The sequence below is a fragment of the Zeus faber genome, assembly GCF_960531495.2.
Source record: "Zeus faber genome assembly, chromosome: 18".
NCBI classification, from domain to species: Eukaryota; Metazoa; Chordata; class Actinopteri; order Zeiformes; family Zeidae; genus Zeus; species Zeus faber.
The window spans coordinates 20053065-20072878 of record NC_137210.1 but is presented as its reverse complement, the minus strand read 5'-3'; the positions used below and the strand labels follow the sequence as shown (position 1 = coordinate 20072878).

The window sequence follows — 19814 nt, the reverse complement described above, 5'->3', positions numbered from 1 at the left end:
CGGAAGAGTTTTTTACCGCTCTCGTTCGGTTTGGCCGTGTTCGGAGGAGCAACACCAACAAGGAGAACAAAAAACGTCCGGCGAGAGGCCGATGTTGCCAGGTCGGACCGACAACCGCAGCGCAGTGGCTGCCCAATCCGCCCAAAACCAGACCAGCGCCGAAAACCGTTGACGGGGGGTTAAGCGAGCGTCCCCGACAGGCACGGTGCTCCTTTTGTTTCGATCAATTAAATCCATCAAAAAACAAAAAAAAAAACAGTTTGAAATTATTTATTTATTTGTTTATTTATGTATTTATCTATCTATCTATTTTTTTTTTTGAGGAACGGGCCAGGGGGAACACAGTCTTATAAAATAAAATAAAAAAACGGCAATTATTTCACCGACCAGCGCAAATTTTATGTACCCGCCCAGCGCTATTTCTTCCAGCCCGTTGCGATCAAAACTAGCCCGATCGGTCGCTTCTCCGCAAATTAAAGGGCGCGGGCAGATCGCCGAAACACAACCAGCTCCTCGTCATCACAGTACAGTGGTACGTCGACTTACGACTGCATCTACTCACGACTAATCCGAGATGGGAGCAGCGATAGTCGCGAAAATTTGTATCCACTTGCGACCGACTGCTCCAAGATACGAGCGTGGGAATTTGCAGTTGGCGCGTCGGCGGCCAGTCAGCAGTCAGTCAGCAGTCAGTCAGCGGGCGACCTACATCGTGTGTGCACGTAGTTCAAGAGGTTTATTCGCCACATACGTCACGTCACATACATATACATACTTTCATACATATATGCAGTGAAATGTAGTTTGTGGCTTATCCATATCTTTTTCATATGTACTGTGTTTGTGCTGTGTATTTTGTTTATTTTCACCCTTCATGATGAGTCCTAACGAGAAGGATGATGGGGAAAAGGAAAAGGGCGATGACTCCCATTGGAACTAAGAAGGGAAAAAATAGAAAAAAGAAGAATTACGAATAAAAATAAAAAAATGGAGGATATATTAGTGGTGTAACGGAAAGTAGTTTTTCTAAGAATATAAAAATATGAGCGTGGTGTATATGGGAAAAATTGCTTCGACATACGACTGTTTTAACATACGACCGTTCTTACAGAACGAATTACAGTCGTAAGTCGAGGCGCCACTGTGTAACGTGTTTGGAAACAAAAGACTCACAGCGCAGCCGCTGAATCGGTCGAGCAGGACGAACCACTCGGTCGTTCCAGGGATTTACCATCAGGTGAGTTAGTGCCCCTTCCCAACCAGGAATTTCAGGTATTTCGCCGGTCGGAGCCGCTCACAAACACCTGCGGAGCGTCGTGTTTGTGGAGGAGGCTGAACATTCTGACCTCAAAGTAAATACCGAGCGTCTCATCTGGCGTCCCAGCGTCCGTGGTGCCCAGGAGGGGACGGCTGGTCCCCATTAGAAACCAGTTTGTTTACCAGCCAGTGCCACCGTGCCACCGCTACGTTTCCCATGATGCTCTGGGAGCCCGGTATTTGGGATTGAATGCCTGAATCACTGTGAATGCCACGTGATGGTGGACGGGTGTTTCTCCTTTTGCGGCACGCGAGAAGCAATTTATTATGTTCAAAACGCTGCGACTGCCACTACTTTTACTGCTACTCCTACTACTCCCACTACTGCCACCATGGCCACCACAACAACTCAGACTGTTGCTACAGCTAAAGCTACTACTACTATTAATGCCAATACTACTACCTTCACTACTACTGCTACTCCTACTACTACCACCACTACTGCCACTATGACCACCACAACAACTCAGACTGTTGCTACAGCTAAAGCTACTACTACTATTAATGCCAATACTACTACCTTCACTACTACTGCTACTCCTACTACTACCACCACTACTGCCACTATGACCACCACAACAACTCAGACTGTTGCTACAACTAAAGCTACTACTATTAATAATGCCAATACTACTACTATTAATGCCAATACTACTACTTTTGCTACTGCTCCTACAACTACTACTACAGTTACTACTTCCCCCTCCTTTTACTACTACAGATACTACTACTCCTACTACTGCAGTTACTTACTACTACTCCTACGACTACATTGTTACATCTACTACTAGTGCTACAACTAGCCTATAACTACAACTACTTCTCCCATGCCGTTACTACTACAACAACTAGCCTATTTCTACTGCTCTTCCTACTGCAGTTACTATTGCTACTACTACAACTAGCCGACTACTACTACTACTCTTACTGTACTACTTCTCCTACTGTACTTCTGCATTGATACTTTTACTACTACTACAACTAGCCTACAACTACTACTCCTTCTCCTACTACTGCAGTTACCACTACTACAACTAGCCTACTACTACTACTAATACTCTTACTGTACTACTACTCCTACAGTACTTCTGCATTGTTACTTTTACTACTACTACAACTACTACTCCTTCTCCTACTACTGCAGTTACCACTACTACTACTAGTCTGCTACTACTACACCTACTACTCTTACTGTACTACTTCTCCTACTGTACTACTGAATTGTTACTTTTACTACTACTACTACAATTACTACCCCTTCTCCTACTACTGCATTTACCACTACTACTACTAGCCTGCTACTACTACACCTACTACTATTACCGTTCTACTATTCCCACTGTACTACTGTATTGTTAATTTTACTACCACTACAACTATCCTACAACTCCAACTCCTTCTCCTATGACTGCAGTTACCACTACTAGCCTACTACTACTACTACTACTACTACTCCTACTACTACTACTACTACTACTACTACTACTACTACTACTACTACAACTAGCCTACTACTACTGACAAATGCTACTACTCCTACTACTATTAACGTTAATATTACTACTACCACTACCACCCCAACTACAGTTACTACGACTACTATTAAAGCTAATACTACTACTACCCCTTCCACCCCAACTACAGTTACTACAACTACAACTACTAGTAGTATTGCTCCTACTACTACAACTACTACGATAACTATGGTCACTACTACCACTCCTACTACTACATAGACTACAACTGCTATTACTGACTACCACTACTATTACTCCTACTACTCTTACTTCTACTCCTCCTACTACAGCTACAGTACTACTACTACTGCACTCTCCATTGCTACTACTACAGATACTACTCCTACGAGCGAAAGCCAGTAGTTGATGCAGTGCTACGGTGGAGTGATGTCCAGAGCAGCATTTCACCTCCTCGCGGCGACGCTGTGCTCGGACCCTCAGCACATGGTCCTGGTTAGGGAGCAGAGGAGCCGTCCCTGCTCAACCGCAATGTGATTTACCAGCTGTTTTACCGCCGTTTAACTGCCGCGCGGGCCGAGCTCATGACAATACAGACAGAATAAAGACACCCGCAATTCGCTGGTTCTGATTTGGGAGCCCCGGACCACGTCGCCGCGCGGCCCGTGAGCCAGAGGCTTGAGGACGTGAACTACACGGCCAGCGAATCCACTGTCAATGCCAGTCCATGCGCTATCTATCAACTTTAATGATTTTAATGCAAAAAGCTGACTTTTGCTTTCTTTTTCCCCCTCCCACCAGACCTTCGTCACCGCCTGTGTTGATCAGACAAATATGTTTAACACTTTCTCTTTACTGTTGCATTAACTCACACACGGAGAGAAAACTCTCCATAATTAGGAGTTATTGGGCTTTTGAAGCAGCTTTATTAACAGTGTTAGTACCGTATGTATGTTAGTAGTCTTTGTTGTTCCATTTTTATGCAATGAAAATACTTGGATTTAAAGGGCTCACAAAGAGAGATGGGATCACATCGTCAAGGGACAGGATTAGGTTGGCCGCGACATTTTCGCATCAGGTGAATAGGGCTTCGGTATTTGGTATTGGCAATCATTAACCCAAAAACCAAGCGGTATCGAAACTTCCCCAGTCAAACAATACCTGCATTCGAACCTTTTTGTACCCCAAAAAAAAAAAGACTGTTTGTGTGGTTTCGCTCACAGCCACTCACCGCCAGCGTTCCTCGGTTTGGTGCGACGTGCGATCGGCTCGCTGCCGCAGCAGAAGCTGCAACAGTCTGTTGAAGGGCGGGTTCACCGCTTTTCAAGTCCGTCTTTACACAACAGCCAGGGTTCCATATGAACAGGCGAAGAGGTTCTCCTCACTGTACTGGCATTTTTGTTTGAAATGACACTGCCCACATACCACATCGTACAGTTTTGCACAGTTATTCAATAAATATTTCCATCATTTGAACACTCTCAAAATGTATATGTGTAAAAATCAAGTAGAAAAAAAAGGTATCGAACGAAGTACTCTATTGGTATCGTATCACTTTAAGGGTACCGGTATCGGTGCTGGTACTGTATTTTTTTTTTAAACAATACCCAGCCCTACAGGTAAATTGAATTTACTCAAAGCCTTGAGCGAAGGGATGCATGTGACCAAGTGTTTAATACTTTGAAAATGCACATCGATAATGTGACGTATGAATGTAATCAATTAATAAATAAACACTCCCGGGTAATTTATCTAGTTGGAAAACTTCACTTTAAATCAGATTGCGTGAACCCCGAGATTTACTGGACGGGGTCACGGGGCTTGTTTTATTACTTTTTCAATGCCGTCTCACCCGTCACCGACACCATGTAGGACATGATAAATCACGTCAAACTGCCTTTGGATGTTCCTGGAAACAACCCAGGAGCTGCTGAAGCAAGTGTGAACTCCAGCGGAGCAGATTTTAACATGTTGTCGTTATTCATTTCAAATATCACTTTCAAAGTGAACGGCTATTTGTTGAAAGTGAGACTTCTAAGTAAGCTGCAATTTAGCTTGATTTTAATGCAAAAATCGAAGTTTTCGTTTTTTTATTGCACTTTGATTCAAGGACAATAAAACACGCGCACAATTAATTAAAGTGAGGAGAAAACCGGAAATAATGGGGATTCATATCACAAAGTGCGACGACTTCACAAGAGCACAGGCCGCAACCGAAAAACCAAACTCCAACAGGAACTTTTCGTCAAAGCTCCTTTTCACGGTATCACTGCAACGAGACCCTTGGAGGAATAAACACTTTCCAGACAGTGAAGCATTGGGCTACTGGAGCTTTTCCAGACGCTGACGCCATGTGACCCAGTTCCTGCAGCCCTCCGCTGGGTTGTGTAAACCTATAGAGCCGAGGACGTCCGGTCGAATTTTTTTCAATTACGTTTTCAGATAAGAAAAGAGAATAAAATAGAATGTAATAAATATTTTTTTTATTGATCCATATGATCTACTTTGATTTAATTGTATTATGATTTACCAATTCACCAATGCTCAGTGTAAAAAAACCTTAAGGCGTTTTCCCAGCTAGTTTTTCCTTATCCACGGTGCCCCCCCTACGGGGACACAGCCTGGAGGGCGGCCCCTAGGTAGTTTAGGTTTGAGACCCCTGCATTAGAGAAAGAGTCGTTAATATTAATTACGTCTCAATTGGGGAGATAGTCTCGGAAGTGCCATAAAAAGATAATAATGAGCCAATATTACTTATTTCGGAATGACGTATAGGTGAATTAAACAGAGGAGAAACAAATCTTTTTGAGGGGTTACTGCAGGTGGGTCAGCGTTTCCTTTATTTCTTCATTGTTTTTGTTCACTAACAAGTGACCTCTGACCTTTGGTGTAAATATTAATTATAAAAGAAAAAAAATCGAACTGAGAGGGAACCTGAACAAAGTGTTTTTTGAACAAAGTTGCAAGTATTATTATTTTTTATCACAATTCATAGTTGCCTATTTGGAAAAAAAAATTGGTTTTTGAAGGACACTGCAAAATGTTCTCTTTACTTGAGTAAAAAAAAATATGAAAATTAAAAAAATAGTTTTTATTGTGCTTCCCTTTCCTGGCTTCCATCATTAGAGAGCCTGGAGGCCTGGTCTGGTTGGCTCTCAGCATATAGGAGCATTTCCAGTCTCACCTCAACAGCACCATTTTTTTGTTAATTCTTCCATTTATTTTTGAGTGCCTTATAGGTACGTTTGTTTTATCCTGAAAAGGCGGGTAGATGTTTTTCTATTGAGCGTTTTTTTTTTCCTACTATATTCAAGATATAGTAGTATATCTTATTATATTTAAGAGTAATTTAACCCCCTGATTTGAGCGACTGCACCATTTTGCTCAGAAGTGGAGGAGAAGGGAGGCGCTGCTGAGCCACACTTACTATCCGTAATGTTGATTTTATTTGTAGAGAAAAATGTCATATTATGACCATGACTGAAATGTTTCATGAGAGAACAGTCATATACTTCAGTTAACAGCTCATAAAAAAAAAAGCATGTTTGATTGCACAGTACACCGTAATATGTATATTTACAGCCCCGGACACTAGCAACCATCCTGCCCTGCCCTGCCCTGCCCTGCCTTGCCATGGCCTTTGTAACGGCCTCTTCCTATGAGCTCAACTCATTTTCTCATAGTATTTAGTACTAGTATTTGACATTTACATCCCCGACTTTGCTGCCACCCTTACAGGTGTGTAGATCTCGATGCAGGCCTACAGTTCCATTGGCATATGGGTTGGGTTTGAAAGTGATACGATCGTGCCACAAATAAATAATGCATTTGAAAAAGTGTAAAAAAAAAACAAACAACAGGGCTTAATTTGAATTAAATTATATGAAATCATCCTGTGTTCATGAGCTAATGAGCTGCTGGGTCTCCTCCCATTTCCAATGGAGCGACCCGTCCTCACCCGAGTGGCCTATAGGGGGCGCTACAACGCCAGTGTCATATTTATGTATTTTCAAATAAATGGCCCCAACCAGTCTTTTCATTTAATTTATCCCGTGCTCAGGATCACAATTTGGTACATTCTGTTTACTTTGTTTTACTTTTTGTTCGACTCTATATTCTGTACAACTATGCACCAACCCTCAAAGGCGATGGATGTTTAATCGATTTAATCACATCTGGAATGAAAAATGTATTATAATATAATATAATATAATATAATATAATATAATATAATATCACATCATATCATCTCATATCATATAATACGATGCAATTATATAATATGATACAATTATATAATATCATATAATATAATAAAATATTGTATAACATGATACAATAATATAATGTAATATATATTAAAAGTTATATATATTAAAAAGAATGCTCTAGTTCGCAATCATCTATTTAAATTGAAGATACAAACCTGTTATTATAAAATAACAGCAGGTTTACAGTAAATAAAACCCACAGTCCGAAAAAAACAAAAAAACAAGAAAGCAACTTGCTGGCCTTGCTGGGGAGCCGGACGCATCCCTCTGTGGGCCCTCCCTCCTCCTGAAAGGCCGTGCCCAGATGGAGGGTTCCTCCCCCAGGCCCAGCCTCCAGACCTGCATGCGAGCCGCCCGCAGACACTCAGGGTCGGACTGTGCAGAGCGGCGGACCGGGGCTCGCCGTGGAGCAAGACAGAGCGGGAGCCGAGAACTTGCACGGGGGGCGAAGGAGCGCGGGGACCTGAATCTGAAACCTCAGCTCCGCGGCAGTTTTTCGGGGTTACAGCCATGCACACATCCAGCGGCCTCGGTGCCGGGCTGCTGCTCCTGGTGCTCTGCGCCGGGGGCTTGGTGAGCTGCAAGCCCGGCGAGGGTCGCAAGATCCGGCGGCAGGCGCAGGAGACCCAGGCGTCCTCCGTCTCCCAAGGTGGGTGCCCCTGGTTCCTCTTGTCCGGGAATGAGGTCTCTGGGTGCAGCCAGAGGCAGGTCAATGAATGGCAGAATACATTGTTTATTTGTCCATTTCTGCAACTTTATGGAGGGATTTGAAGCTTTTAAGTTGCATTAATAGATAAAAACAAAAACTTGGTAGTTGGAGAGTGATGTTATTGAAATGTACTTGGACTGAAAAAGGTAAAAAATAAAATAAAAAAAGTAAAAAAATAAAAAATGGACTTGCTGTGTATGCTGCCTTTAAATCCGTCCTGTTGATTTACCACTTCTCGGTGGAGCCTTTTGGAATTCAAGTTTCAAGTTATGTCAATTAAAAAAAAAACATGTTTTTATTCTAAATGAGAGCAGGAATAATAAATTCTATATCATTACGGATTTTTTATTTTTTTTGCATAAGAAACTGGCTCATCGCCAACTTGCTGGCAGTATCACCTTATGTGGATATGACGAAAATTACCTGCGTCTTCAGCTTTTAAACTCAGTTTGGAAAACAATCCCAGAGGGATTCACACATTTTCCTGCAACCATGGAGTGCAGTGATCGCATTCAAGACGTTTGGAGGGGAGGAAAAAAAAAAAAAGATGTTGAGGTCTTCAGTGTAGTCTCATGCCACACACACAAAAACACACACACATCGTACACACTCTCACTTGTGCCGTAGACAGTGTATTGTAACTATAATATGAAGGAATTTCTGACTGAAAATAAATGTCCGATCCTGTTTTTTTGGGGAGTGTCCCTGCCTGTGCGTCTGGAAACATCTCATTCCAGCCTGTGCCACAGTTGTATCCAATCCATTCCCCCCCTGTCTATCCAATCCCCCCCCCCCCTTTCAGATAGCTGTATAGAGAATGGTCAGTACTATGCTCTGAACGACCAGTGGGAGCGTCCGTACCTGGGCAGCACCCTGATCTGTACCTGCCACGGAGTCGCTGGCATCAAGTGCAAAAGCAAACCTGAAGGTCAGCGCTGGTGGTGGTGCCAGTCTTTGTTGAACGTTTTGTGAGTGAGTCTGAGTGAGTCTGAGTGAGTCTGAGTGAGTCTGAGTGAGTCTGAGTGAGTCTGAGTGAGTCTGAGTGAGTCTGTGTGAGTGTGTGTGTGTCCCCAGCAAATACTTCATACTTCCTCTAAATCTCTATCATTAATTGTCTTCCAATTTCGCTGTCTACCCGGTCATCTCTTTAAATGCAAACTCACCTCCCACACACACACACACACACACACACACACACACACACACACACACACACACACACACACACCTTTTCTTCAACCGCCTCGTCATCGTCTCCTCTCGCTGTGCAGCCGAGGAAAGGTGCTACGATAAGATCAACCAGCGCTCCTACACCGTGGGAGAGACCTACGAGAGACCGAAGGACGACATGATCTGGGACTGCACCTGCATTGGTTCTGGAAGGGGCAAGATCAGCTGCACCATCGCCAGTAAGTGTGTGTGTGTGTGTGTGTGTGTGTGTGTGTGTGTGTGTGTGTGTGTGTGTGTGTGTGTGTGTGTGTGTGTGTGTGTGTGTGTGTGTGTGTGTGTGTGTGTGTGTGTGTTTCATTTATGCTCCACTCAGCAACACTGGCCCTCTTCCCGGCGAGTGGCCCAGAAGTCTAAACCTGCAAATCCAGCGTAGAGCATAACTGATTGAGAATGTGAATGGGTGTACAACTCTGCGTGGTATTATTTCCCAGCGTGTCCCCTGTCAGTGTCGGACAAGACTGGCTTATCTCCAGATTCTCCATAGCTGATTAACAACCAGTGCTCTGCAGCTGTTAGTGGCCATCCGGGGTGGTTGGATAATGGGATAAATGTGTGCGCGACGTAGTTTCTCCGTTTTGTCCGCACAGTCTCTCATGCTCCCTCTGCTTAACACATGCACGTACCCCTCTCCCACCGCAGGAACTGTTTCAGGAAGCAGGAACTCGGTTCCCGGGGCTCGGGCCTTTTTTCCACAGGAGGAACTCGGTTCCGAAATTGGTTCCACTTAGGATTCATGGTCCCAAGGAAGTAATTTTTGGGGGAAAGGGAACATTTTTGTCGGAATTTGTTGTACCGAACAATGCCGATTAAGATGATGGTTCCAAGGCGCGGGTGGGAAAGCAACCAGGAACCCCCTTTTAAGGACCGCTAAGGTCCCCATTACAGAAGGTTTCGGGAATGGTTCTTCATGTACTTCCTGTACTTTGGTGGGAAAAGTGGCTATAGCCTACAGTCTGAGCCTCACTTCATATCCATCGCGTCCTTTCATTGAACCTCCTCCTCCGTCAGATCGCTGCCACGAAGGCGGGGTGTCCTATAAGATCGGCGACACCTGGAGGAGACCCCACGAGACGGGAGGCTACATGCTGGAGTGCGTCTGCCTTGGAAACGGCAAGGGAGAGTGGACCTGCAAACCTGTCGGTGAGTGCCCGGCCGGGGTGAGGCCTAATTCGGACGGGATTGGGGACTCGTCCGGTGGGTACCGGTCCACCAAGCGTTTCACTAATCGAGCGTTCTCCGCAGCCGAGCGTTGCTACGACAACTTGGCGGGGACATCCTACGTCGTCGGGGAGACTTGGGAGAAGCCGTACCAGGGATGGATGGTGGTGGACTGCACCTGCCTCGGGGAGGGAAACGGACGCATCACCTGCACCTCCAGGAGTAAGAAACTGATTGGAATTGTATTAATTACTTTGCTATGTTATGTAACCATGACCATATAAACTTGTGTGTGTAACAATATATCTTAATCTATGTAATCACATATCAGCACAGAGTGTTAATTCCCACAGGCAGTGCGCACCGTGAACTATCTAAAGAGATAAACTGTACAAAGGAGGAACAATATCCACTCCTTCGACCGTCACAGAGTTTGCCTTATCTCAAACACGTACGAATCTGTGACGCCAAACTGACCATATATTCCCTGACTCCCCAAAATAAACTGTTGATCCCAGAGGGCTGCTCTTCAGCACATCTATGATCCGACCCTCGTACGACCGGCCCTTGTACAAGATAATAAATTCACGAAATCTATTTATCATTCTCTACATTTCGTCCTTCCGCAATGCCCCTCCCTCCTCCTCCTCCCTGCACGGGACGCTGAGATGGTAGCAGGGACTGTATAGGATCCAGATGGTTTATACGGTTTTTAAACAGATTTAACCCAAGATGTCTGCATGTTTTTAAGCGCCTTGACTATTACGGGCGCGTCTCCGCTGCCAAACTGTGCCTCAGTTTCGCTGCAGATCTCGATCCCGTGAGCGCCCCCTCCTAATCGGTTCAATCCTCGGGCCCTTCTCCTAATTCCTCCTAATTCATGCTTTCTGTATCGCATTTCTACGAGCTGATGTCACCAACCATCCATTATGGGATCCTTTGAAAAGTCCCATCAATAGGTTTTTTTTTGTTGTTTTATTTGCCCGTGGCCTTCCACACAACACGGGAAACGACATTGAGGAGCTGAACGGGCAGAACGGGAAGCGAGTCCCTGGCATCTGTTGTTTGGTTGTGTTTTGAAGTTGTGTCATGCGTACGTACACACAAAAACAGCTGGATCCCATTCCATCCACCTCCACTCCACTGCCGCGACTGGCCCTTGTGATTCCGCATCCACACACACACACACACACACACACACACACACACACACACACGCACACACGCCCACACACGTGCACACGTTTCATTGACGGGACCGAGGGGGAAGTGGCGTGTTTTTGTTTTTTTTTGTTTTTTTGTTTTTTTTTGCTGATAGACCTAAAGTGCTTGTGTCTGGAAATGTCTACCGGTTGTGTTTCCAATTAAGAGCCATTACTCGCTTCCTTAATGACCCCGCTTCGTGTCCTCATCTGTCAAGGAAGCGATGCTCATTCCCTGCTGGCTCGTCGTCACACGCGAGGCTTCGGGGTGGCCTTCCTCCATGTGAATCAAACCATGGATATTCATTCATGCATTCATCATGGATGCCTTTCCTCTGTTTGTTGTGACAAAGGCATTGGGTTCTTTGGGGTTTTGGTTATTTCTGTCTTGCATTGTCTGTCATTGATCTCCCTTTTGCCCTCCGTCCTCCCCCTCCTCTTCCAGATCGTTGTAACGACCAGGACACCCTGTCCTCGTATCGTATCGGAGATACCTGGACCAAGTCGGACGCCCGGGGCAACCAGCTCCAGTGCCTGTGCACGGGGAACGGCCGCGGGGAGTGGAAATGCGAGAGACACGCCTCCCTTCACACTTCTGGACTTGGTGAGAAATCATCTTTATTACACTTTGTCCTTTTTCCCTTTATCTCCTCCGTCCCGGTTCGGCGAGAGGCAGGGTAGAGCGGGCCAAAGTGATTTGTGGAGGTCGAAATGGAGAGCCTTGGACTCCCACCGAGAAACCGGACAGAGTGGGTGGGAGGGAGAGATGGGGGTGTTCAGCGATATCACTGAAGTCATTACTGTGTGTGATCTCATTTCTTCTCTCTATGCCGTTGCTGAATTTCTCACCATGAACTCATGCACGCCCCCGGTAGAATAAATCAAGCTCAGGCTTTTCCTTTTCCTATTAGTCGTTCCGTAACTTGCGGAGGTGTGATTTAAAGATGTCTCTGTGTTTAAGTGTCTGGTTTTGTTATGATTATGAAATCAAGATTCAAGATTTTTTATTCGTCACTTACATATACATACTTTCATACATATATGCAGTGAAATGTAATGCAACGCACGTGGTGATAACACACAATATGTCCTAGGAAAAATTTCTTTCTAATAGACCAACTAACTGACTCCTAAAACGTAATACAGTAAGTCGAATACTTGTAGAATAAAATAAAAATATATAGGATAAAATACAATAAAAATAAAATGAAATAAAATGGAATAGATAGAGGGAATATGCTTATGTATATGGAATAGGCAATTATGTATATACAGATATGTGCATTAAAGTGGCATGTGAATAAAGGGAGGTAGTGTTTGGGATAATACAGCACATTATACAACAGTACGGCGCAGCAATACGGCATCACGAACAACCCTGAACAGTGACACAGTATGCGATACAGAATACTACATCATCACCATTAGTGTCTATATTTAGCTATTACCTCATTTCCATGCACAATCCCTTGGCAGGTAGACATCAAAAGAGCTGTACAGAATATAATTGAGGGGTAAATAATACACGTAAGAATATTCCGACTTGTGCCCCCTGTCATATTTTAGGCACAGGCTCTCGTGTGATCACCAACATCCAGCCGGCCATCTACCAGCCTGCCACCATCCCCGAGCTTCCCCAGGAGGGGGCCTGTCGGACGGACACGGGAGTGACCTATTTCCTCGGGCAGCGCTGGATCAAGAGCCAGGGCCCCAAGCAGATGATCTGCACCTGTCTGGGCAATGGATTCAGCTGTGAGGAATGGGGTGAGATGAACATTGTTTTGTTTTTTTTGCTTTTTTTTTATATCTCCTTTACAAACCCACTGTTTAAATTTACACCTTACACGTACATTTCCCCCACCCTCCTTTACAGAGGGTCCAGTGGCGGTGTACGGCGGCAACTCCGGGGGCCAGCCCTGCGCCTTCCCCTTCGTCTACAAGGGCAAGACCTACCACTCCTGCATCTCCGACGGACGCAGCGACGGCCAGCTGTGGTGCTCCACCTCCTCCGACTTTGAGACGGAGAAGAAATACTCCTTCTGCACTGAGAAGAACGGTAAGAGGTTCGAGGCGATGGTGAAGTGTTGGGTAACAATAGCTGAACTTGGCAGATGTTGTAGTTGTTGGTCCAGTATCCAGGCTCTTCAAGGACTGTCGTGGGATGTTTCAAAGTGCCAGTTCCAGACATACAGTTGTGCGTAATTCTTTCATGATGGATATAAATGGGCCGGTGTTTATTATGATCTTTATTACGTCTAAATAAATACATGATGACATCCAATCCTATCGCCAGTGATGATGGCCTTTCATGAAATTACCTATCAGGTTGGGAGCCGATAGAGCATTAGTATGTGGTATGGTATGATTTTATTGACTTAATTAACATGAATTTCTTCTACAACAGTGCTGGTGACAACGCGCGGTGGCAATTCCAACGGCGCCCTGTGCCAGTTCCCCTTCCTGTACAACGGCCGCAACTACACCGACTGCACGGCGGACGGGCGGCCGGACGGCATGAAGTGGTGCAGTACCACGTCCGACTACAATGGAGAGCATCGCTTCGGGTTCTGCCCCATGGCCGGTAAGAGAGAGAGAAAGTGTGTGTGAGTGTGTGTGTGTGTGTGTGTGTGTGTGTGTGTGTGTGTGTGTGTGTGTGTGTGCGTGTGCGTGTGCGCGTGTGCGTGCGCGCGTGCGTGCGTGCTTGAGTTGGATCGCTTCAAGGGGAGTACAAATTAACAATGCAATTTTTTCCACAGCGCTCTGCTCTCGATGATTGATTAACTTTTTGGCATCACCCCGCCAGCCCTGGGGCCAATACACATCATTTGCATTCTTAATCGCTCGGTCACTCCCGAGGTTGAGTAACACCTGAGGGAGTCTCGACTGGGGAGAGACGGTGTCCTAACCCTTTTAGGCGGCCATTATAGCGCTTTTGGTTGATTACATTATGGGACGCATAAAACTGTGAATGAGAGCGGGGTCGAAAAGACTGTAAAGACCCCCTCGTGCCTACAGCCGCTAGACGAGTAGGAGATGGTCCGATAACGTACGAGCCCCAGCGGGAAAGACTGAAGCGCTGGAGGAGGTTCTGTGTGGGTGCCAGTTAGTGCTACGTGGGTGACGAAGAGTCCCAGAGCTGTGAAGAAAATGTGGGGGTGGTGTCCTCAACACTCGCCACCTCAATCGTGGGGGAGCGGTTGGAGAGTCGGGGGTTCAGATACATTGCTTTAAGACGTGTGGATTGACGTGTAAAGACTCCTTCAAAGTAACCTTTATTTTACGAAACAAACATATCAGTAACGGTGTTTAAATAACGGCTCCTTTCCCAGCGACGGGGAGGGTTTGTTAGTACCAACGCCTCAACAATGGGGAGGGTTCTTGCATTAACATTGACGTCTGCAGAGAAAAGTCAAAACAAGAAAAGGGATTCAAGTGTTAATGTCATGAGATTTGGGTGACGATCCGAATAACAAAACATTGCAGTTTTAGTGTGCCGGGCTGGGGGGGTGGGGGGGGGGGTCTGGTTGTAGTCCCTATTCCCTAAAAACTTAGAGTAGTTGGCGAGAATATCAAAGTATTGCTTCACAGCTAAACAAATGGAGTGTGGTTGGTATGAGCTTAATACAATTTGAAATGCAGACTTTATAGGAATCAACAGGTTCATTTGAGCCGGAATAAAATTGAATATTTGTGTGTAATATTTATTGTTCAAGTAGCTGTCTTTGCAGCATCTGGCCAGATAAATCAAACGGAGCCCAGGAGGCTCAGATATTAGACGTGACGCTCGGATCTATTTTTCGCTCCGGCCTGATTTCAAGGCAGGCTGCAGTGTGGCTTCGGAGGTCTGGAGTCGGTACGAACACACGCGGAGAACACGGATCGCTTTGAGACCTGCAGCAGAGGAGTTAAAATGATTAGAGAAGAGTCTGACTCGGAGCGGAGGCCGGCTTTAAATATAGGTTTACTCCCTGGCCGTTTCTAAAAACTGCCGTGAAAAGGACCTTTTTTATTTATTTATTTATTTTAAGAGGAAAAAGCACCGTTCGTGCATTGGGGCCGAGGTCGGTGCATGTTGATGGGAGAGCTGGGTTGTCGGGACACCAGGAGGTCTGCGCTATTGAAATGAAACGACTTTGGAAGGACGCTCCAAACAAACACGCTGCTTGAAATGGTAATGGCGCTGTTTGAAAAGGCGGAGGCGTGCCCCGGCCGCGGCGGCCGCAGACCGGCGAGGGGCAAACGACAGTGTGTCTGGGTTTGCATTCACAAAAGTCAAAATTAAACAATCTCCGAGCGGTAAGCATTAAATCGATTCAGCTGGGGGGGGGGGACCACCACTGTATCCCCAGATGGAATTGTTGTTCCACTGATGGAATAACTTCAGAGACTTCTCAAGCTTTTTTTTTTTTTTTTTTTTTTTTAGGAGATAGATAAATGATCTTGAAGAAGGTTCGAGCTGTTTGAGTTATGAACAGGTTATGGAATTCGGAACGACCTGGCTTAGGCGAAATTGAGGGCGGGGGCTTTCTATTTTAACCCTTCGCTACATCCAAGGAGAGACATCTAAACCCAGACCTAGTGTATTTAGTATACTACAAATCATGTCTTTCAGCTTGTCTTTGATTTAAGTTCTGAGATTTATTTTCCTTCATCGACCAGTCTGAGGGCATTAGTTGTAATGTAAACCTTAAATTAGGTTTCAATGAGGTATCCATTCCACCAGCCACGTTTGACCCATATGTAAATATGGTTTGGATAAGATGTTTTTATGATTATGAACTCTTCAAGATCACGGGTTGACTGGGTTGACTGATTCCCACATGGAATCCATGACCTTGCTGGACAAAAAATATCCGGCAGAGGCAGCAGGTAGTCATTCCCGCATTGGCCTCCATTATGCTAAAGTTCCGCGTGGAGTCTGTTCCCACGTTAAATGACTGTTACCGATACAGTACGTAATGGGTTCAGGTTAGTACGTTATGTCCAGTGTAGATGCGATCGCTTGGACAATCTGTCGGCAACGGACGTACAACCTGAATCGGTTTGTTTTTTTTCCTGACGGAGCCGGGACAGAGCCCCCGAACGCAATAACCCTAACCCAATGTTATTAAATCAGTGTGATCATGTTCAACCTGTCCTACGCTCTCTGATTTGGGAGAATGAACGTTCTCCACCTGTTCTACCTCTCCCTGTCCCCTCGCTCCCTCCGGTTTTGCGCGCCGGTGCAGCCGGATGCCCGATGTCCCCGCACCGCACTCCAAACTCCAAAAGACACGTCTACGGTCTGAGTTGTATTTTTAAGAAGTAAAAGAAATCAAAAATTAAAAATAAAAATACCTGTCTCCGTAGAGACTGGACGCGTTTTGGTTTCTCGTCTTTGCAGCCGAACGCCACGGCTCGGATCAGACTCGCCATTTTTTCAGAATGTTTATTATTTATTTATTTATTTATTTATTTTTCCGAAAACAAACAACTTTTAAAATATTTGTAGGAAATAGATATTCGTAAAAACCCACCATTTGTGCTTTGCCGGAATCCGGATTGGGCTCCACCCCTACTTTACCTGCTTGTCCCGGCAGTTACAGCTTCCATCCACACACACATTTCCATTCACAGCCGTTGCGGCATTTTCCTGGAAATGATACTCGGTCGAGAGTGGAGAGATTTACGAAAACAACCTTCATGGAACATCAACACCGGCTTCTTTTCCCACATTACGCCAATACGGAACATTGCCAATGGATTTATGGCTTTCATTCCACGTGGGAAAAGGGCTATAAAAGTATATTCCCGTTCTTGGACTGCCCGCTTATTGGTTTGGGAATATAACGTTCATGAATTCTTTAGTTGACCGAAACCATTACCAAAGTAATTTCCCCCTCCGTTCAGTTGTGATGTGCTTGGTTGAAATGTCATTGCAGATTTCTCAATATCTTAAGAAAATCATAAGGAAATCTCTTGTTGTGAGGGTTGTTAAGAGCACACACCAGTCACCGGCAGATGTAAAGTTTTTTTTTGGATGAACAGAAACTCTTGTGGTTACGGCTGCCTTTGGAGAGTGTTTTAGAAGATCATTGGAGAGTCTTTTTAGTGTGTCCCTGCCACTAGTCTCCAGATCAAGACAAAGCCTGAATACTTACTTACTCAAAGCTCTAGGCCAGTCTTAATAAGTCCTTAGTCAGTCTAATCCTGGTCCAACCTTAACCTCATCATTAAAGGGGACCTATTTTGCTGCTTTTTGCACATGTTAATACAGTTCTCTGAGGTCTCCAAAACAGCAAGTTTTTTGCCGAAAATTCCACCCAGATTTTGCCTTCGGGCCATTGTGACATGCCTCTGAACCCGGACTGTTCTAAAAGTGTCTGTTTCAGTGTGTGTAGCTTTAATTGTAAATGAGCAGCCAAGCCCCTAGTTTTCTGATCCAATGGGGTTTGAGCTTTACTCCGGGCTCTGTTTTATTTACTCTGTACACTTTCACTGATTTCACCTAATCTCTACACTAATATCAGTTTCTGAACAAATTTGCGGCAGGAAATAAGCAATCCAGCTGCTGAATCTTCACTCATATCTACAAGGACTCATTTAAAAGTTTGCTCCGACTTTGGTTGCCGCGCTCCCGACACCACACCGTGACTCAGCGGGACTCTCCCACGCAGGGATTTTTTGTTTCATGTAGATGTTGGCAACATTTATAAAATACAATAAATACATTGTGATATGGGGGTGGTGTGGCTTAAGCAGCCACACTTATCTTAGGTCGAGGTAATCGGGCCCAGGATCAGGGTGGCTGTACGCCTGTTGCTGGTAAGAGTAATCAACGTGCAACAGGTCAAAGCCCCATCCCCCCCCCCCCCCCCCCCCCCCCCCCACACACACACACACACACACACACACACACACACAAGAGAGGAGTCCTTGCCACTTGTCGGGTGGAATGTCCAGGCGAATCTCCCACATCTAGGCTAAAAACACACTTTTTCGATTGGTTTTGTTTGGAGAAACGCACGGCGGATTAGACGGAGCAGATGACCATATAAAGGGATCAATGGGGAGCTGACGCCGGCTCACGCCGAGAGTAGAAAAGGCCTTTGAAAAGAGCGTTCGGAGCGGTCGGAAGCCTAAACATTTTGTTCATATCGATTACTTTGTCATTAGTTTATCTCATTTTGGCACTTTGGCCACATTTAATACGAACATCCCACACTGTAACATTATATGTATATGATAGAAAATAAGGAAAAGCATAGCAGATCTCCTATAAATCTTAATTTGTCCTTGGTCGCTTAACATGTTTGACAGATATCTCTTGACAAGTTGTAGCAGGTGTTTTGACATGTACTTTATCCTGAGCATTGTCCTTGTTTACACCGTGTTAAGTCAAGCGTTGAATGATTAAATATAAATAGGGAGTTGTATAAATAGACCTCGATTCCAGAACACACATCCGTTCACACAATCCTGCTTGCACGCACGCACGCACGCACGCACACACACACACACACACACACACACACACACACACACACACACACTAGCAAGCCTGTGCTTGTCTAACCATCCTACGCAAACTTTCTATCCAAACACAAACTACCCATCCCCTTTTAATTAGCTGACAACATGGAGAACACACACACATCTGGTTCTGGCTTTCCATTTTAGGGGATTTCTCTGCTAATGGACAGTGTTTTGTGGCAAGTTCACAAAGGTTGATGGAGTAACTCAGGGGTATAATTAATGACGGGGGGTTGTTGCTTTACTTCTAGTAACGGAAAATTTTCACTTAACTGTATGTGTGTCTGTGTGTGTGTGTGTATGTGTGTGTGTGTGGGACTGGTTTTATTGTATTTTACGCTGTGTGTTTTTGTCTTTCAACACATTGGATTCTGTGACTGTGTTTTTGTTTGTTTGGTTTGACACCTAAATGCTCCTTTAGGACATACACATATAGATAGTTACAGGATGTCGCAGGATGAAGGTTCTGATATATTTAAGGGAACTGGACCATTAAGTGATGGAGCCAATCCATTGTGGTATTGCTAGGAAAATGTCTAAAAGGTGTTGTTGGGGGACCCGTTAGGCGATGTTATTTGGCGGGATTCTACAGTAATTAGGCCAGGATTTAGGAATTAATGGCCATCATTTTGCCAGCGGTCAATTGATTTTGCTTCTCCTTCCGCTTCCAGCCCACGAGGAGGTGTGCACCACCAGCGAGGGGGTGATGTACTGGGTGGGGGAACAGTGGGACAAACGCCACGACGTCCTGGGTCACATGATGCGATGCACCTGCGTCGGCAACGGCCGAGGAGAGTGGAGCTGCATGGCCTATTCCCAGCTGAAAGGTGAGATTAGGAGGTGGAGAAAGAGACGGAGGATGAGGTAGAGCAGCAGCAGCAGCAGGAAGTGTGTGTGTGTGTGTGTGTGTGTGTGTGTGTGTGTGTGTGTGTGTGTGTGT

General features: G+C 45.2%; 1 protein-coding gene across 1 annotated transcript in view; it reads left to right on the top strand.

The window, feature by feature from the left end:
• Window positions 1–7571: 7571 nt before the first annotated feature.
• fn1a (fibronectin 1a) overlaps window positions 7572–19814 on the top strand; it is a gene marked incomplete at its 3' end in the record, with an annotated part of 41142 nt that continues 28899 nt past the window's right edge. Inside the window, exons 1-10 of the mRNA XM_080019569.1 lie at window positions 7572–7712; window positions 8575–8700; window positions 9044–9181; window positions 10011–10142; window positions 10245–10382; window positions 11808–11966; window positions 12929–13126; window positions 13236–13418; window positions 13767–13943; window positions 19546–19701. Of these exons, the coding sequence (XP_079875695.1) occupies window positions 7574–7712; window positions 8575–8700; window positions 9044–9181; window positions 10011–10142; window positions 10245–10382; window positions 11808–11966; window positions 12929–13126; window positions 13236–13418; window positions 13767–13943; window positions 19546–19701 (1546 nt within the window). The 5' untranslated portion in view covers window positions 7572–7573. The remainder of the gene's footprint in view (window positions 7713–8574; window positions 8701–9043; window positions 9182–10010; window positions 10143–10244; window positions 10383–11807; window positions 11967–12928; window positions 13127–13235; window positions 13419–13766; window positions 13944–19545; window positions 19702–19814) is intronic.